Here is a 2942-nt window from a genome sequence, read left to right on the forward strand (position 1 = left end):
CCCGCAAGTGCTCCATGCTGCTCGGGTCCTGGGCACAAGCCACGATTCCCACCTAGAAACCTTCTCTCCTTTGCCCCACGGAACCCACGCCCCTCTCCTCCTTCACAACCCACTAGCAGACCTTGCCTCCTCCTGGAAGTCCTGCTGATCCCACATGGCCATGTGGCAGGCGAGCCAGAGGTGCACTGGGGCTTGTTCGAGTTGCTTTGTAGAGATTCTCGCGGTAGGAGGTGTGAGTGCAGCCTCCGCACCCCACCCTGCCTGCCGCTCAGAGGCCAATCATCAACCCCCTACATCCATCCTGTTCTCCACAGTGCCTGGTGCCCACGCTCCACAGGGGTTTTGTGGTGACTGACCGTCAGGGGCACCCATGGGTCTTGGCCCAGTCTCACTCACCAGAACAGATGAGGGCAAGAGTTTGGCCGCCTTCCCAGGATTGGACTTTTCTGAAGCATTGCTCCAGGGTGGCACAGCTTGCGTTCTGGACCGTCCATTGGATTGGCAAGGGCTTGCTCTCCCCTGGGGCTTGTGTCCTGGCTGCCTCGGCCTCCGGCAGGTACTTCAGAAAGGAACCACACTGGAGGGCCGCACAGATGCGGTCCCCCAGGTCCTGGGTCCTGTCCTCCTCCTTGTAGCTGATGGTGCCACCCTGGCTGCCATGGTAGAACTCCACAGTGCCTGCACACCACAGGCCCCCGGGCCCTGGCACCAGCTGAAGCCTAGGAGGAGCTGGGGAGAGAGAGAGGATAGGGGTGTGGGTCTGAGCGCAGATAGTCTGCGGTGGGGAACCTTCTTGCTCCCGGATCTTTGGCTCCAACATACGGGCACATGAATGACTGGCCGATGGCCCTGGGAAGTGGTGAGGTCCCAAATATTGCATGGGACAAACTTCCACTAAAACTTTTCATGTTTCCCTGAAATTCAATTGTAAGTGGGCATCCTGTGTTTTTAATCGCTAAATCCCACATGCTATTCCCAGGAGGCCTCAGAACCTTCTTACCTGTGGGCTCCATCGTGGTTGTGGGCTGTGGGCTTGTGGGAGGGGGGGTCGTCTTCGGTGGCTCTGCAATGAGACAGTCTGGTGAGGAAGGGGCAAGGGACCCCGGGAGGGAGGAGGGAGTGGGGAGAAGGGAAGAATGGGGGTGCGGAGAGGGCTGGGGGCAACTGGCAGTGTTGAGAAGGACCTGGAACTCATGATGTAAGTACCACTCGCCCCATGAAGCCCACTTGGCCCACACATTGTCTCTAAGCCTCCTGTGAGGTGGGCAGTACCAGCCATTTTACAGTTGGGAACATGAGGTTAAGAGGGGACAATGAAGTTGGCAGAACTAGGTCCTTGACCCTTTCCAGCCTACCAGGCGAGCGCCAGCACCCCCTCCACCTTCCCCTCCAGTTCCCCACTGGTGTATGTTTTGGGGAAATGTAGTTGTAAATCAGGGATCCCCTTCCACTTGCTGCTCAGGCCCCAGGTCACAGACCCTGGGCAGCCTCCTCAGGGCTGGTGCCCAGGCCACAGGAACCCGTGTGGCCGGCGAATTACCCACCTACGCAGATCAGGCCCAGAGGCTCCCTCTGGTTTGTCTTGCTGGCATTGCAGTGGTAGAAGGACCCCAGTTGTCCGTAGCAGGTGACCTGGTTCTGGGGATTGTTGAAGCGAGGGAAGTGGGCGAGGATCAAGGCCTCCCCGCAGTTCAGCTTCTTGCAGAGATTGGAGGCCTGCCTGAGGTTTTCCTGGTGGACCCAACTCCGGCTGTCAACCGTGTGCCACATATCTTGGAATTGGACCTCCAGCTGGCCTTGGCATGGCGAGGTGGAGCCTCTTAGTCTCACCTGGAACACTAGGGGTCAAAGAGGTGGTGGTGGCACGGTCAGGCTGGGAAGGGCCCTCCATAAGGGCCCCTCCCTGCACCCCCATCTCTACCTGGGTCCCCACACCCAGCCGGGTTCCCTTTTGCCCCACAGGCTGCCTGCCTTGACCTTGCTCCTGTGAGCTCCTCCTTTGGGACACTGCAGGGACTTCTCAGAAACTCAAGGTGGGGCTGCTCCTGGCCTGGGCAGCTCCCTGAAGCTGGGCTGGAAAGATGGGCTCAGACCTCAGAGCCCAGGGGAACTTGGAGCAGAGGGCAAGGGGTCACCTGCACCCACTGTACAGCAGGACCTCCCCACTCCTGGAAATTCTGTCTCAATGGATCTGAGACAGGGCCTGGTGCCTGTTTCTTTTTCTCTAACCTGTAAAGTCAATTTTATTGAGCTACAATTTATATACAGTGAAATGCACTCTCTTTAAGGGTATTTGTTCAATGGAATTGGACAAATGTGTACACGCTTGTCATCACCAGCACACTCTAGATATAGAATATTTCCATCACCCAGAAAATTCCCCGAATCCAGCCTCAGGCAGCCCCTGATCTGCTTTATGTCACTAAAGATTAATTTTGTCTGTTCTAAAATGTCATGTAAGGGGAATCATTCAGCATTTTTTGTTTGTGTATTTTGTAGAGTCTGGCTTCTTTGGCTCGGCATTTGAGGTTCCTCTTGTTGCTGCACGTACCAGCAGCTTACTCCTTTTGATTGCCGAATAGCGTTTTATTGTATAGACAGGCTACAATTCGTTCATCCACTTGCCGTTTGGGTTGTTTCCAGGTTTTGGCTACTATGAACATTCAGGTACTTTGTCTTTGTGTGGGTGCCATGTTCCCATTTCTCTTGGAAGACTACCTAGAAGTGGAATTGCTGGGTCATAGGTAGAGAGACAGCTTGTGTGACTTCCTAAATCTCCACAAAGGAAAACATAAGAATATATATTTGTATTTGCATAAAGAGATCCTGGAAGGATATGCAAGAAACGAATAAACATGGTTATTACCGGGAATGTTAGGGTGGAGGAAGGACTGCAGAGTCGGGATAGAGATGGAAACGAGATTCTTCCCTGTAGCTCTTTT

At 54.6% G+C, this 2942-nt stretch overlaps 1 protein-coding gene across 1 annotated transcript in view; it reads right to left on the bottom strand.

Moving 5' to 3' along the window:
• CD5 (CD5 molecule) overlaps positions 1-1834 on the bottom strand; it is an 8016-nt gene extending 6182 nt beyond the window's left edge. The window contains exons 1-3 of the mRNA XM_019655982.1: positions 1545-1834; positions 1001-1063; positions 397-729 (exon numbers count right to left, since the gene is read on the bottom strand). Coding sequence (XP_019511527.1) covers positions 397-729; positions 1001-1063; positions 1545-1770 — 622 coding nt within the window. The 5' untranslated portion in view covers positions 1771-1834. The remainder of the gene's footprint in view (positions 1-396; positions 730-1000; positions 1064-1544) is intronic.
• Positions 1835-2942: the final 1108 nt, after the last annotated feature.

Source organism: Hipposideros armiger, unplaced genomic scaffold (assembly GCF_001890085.2).
Source record: "Hipposideros armiger isolate ML-2016 unplaced genomic scaffold, ASM189008v1 scaffold_253, whole genome shotgun sequence".
Taxonomy (NCBI): Eukaryota; Metazoa; Chordata; class Mammalia; order Chiroptera; family Hipposideridae; genus Hipposideros; species Hipposideros armiger.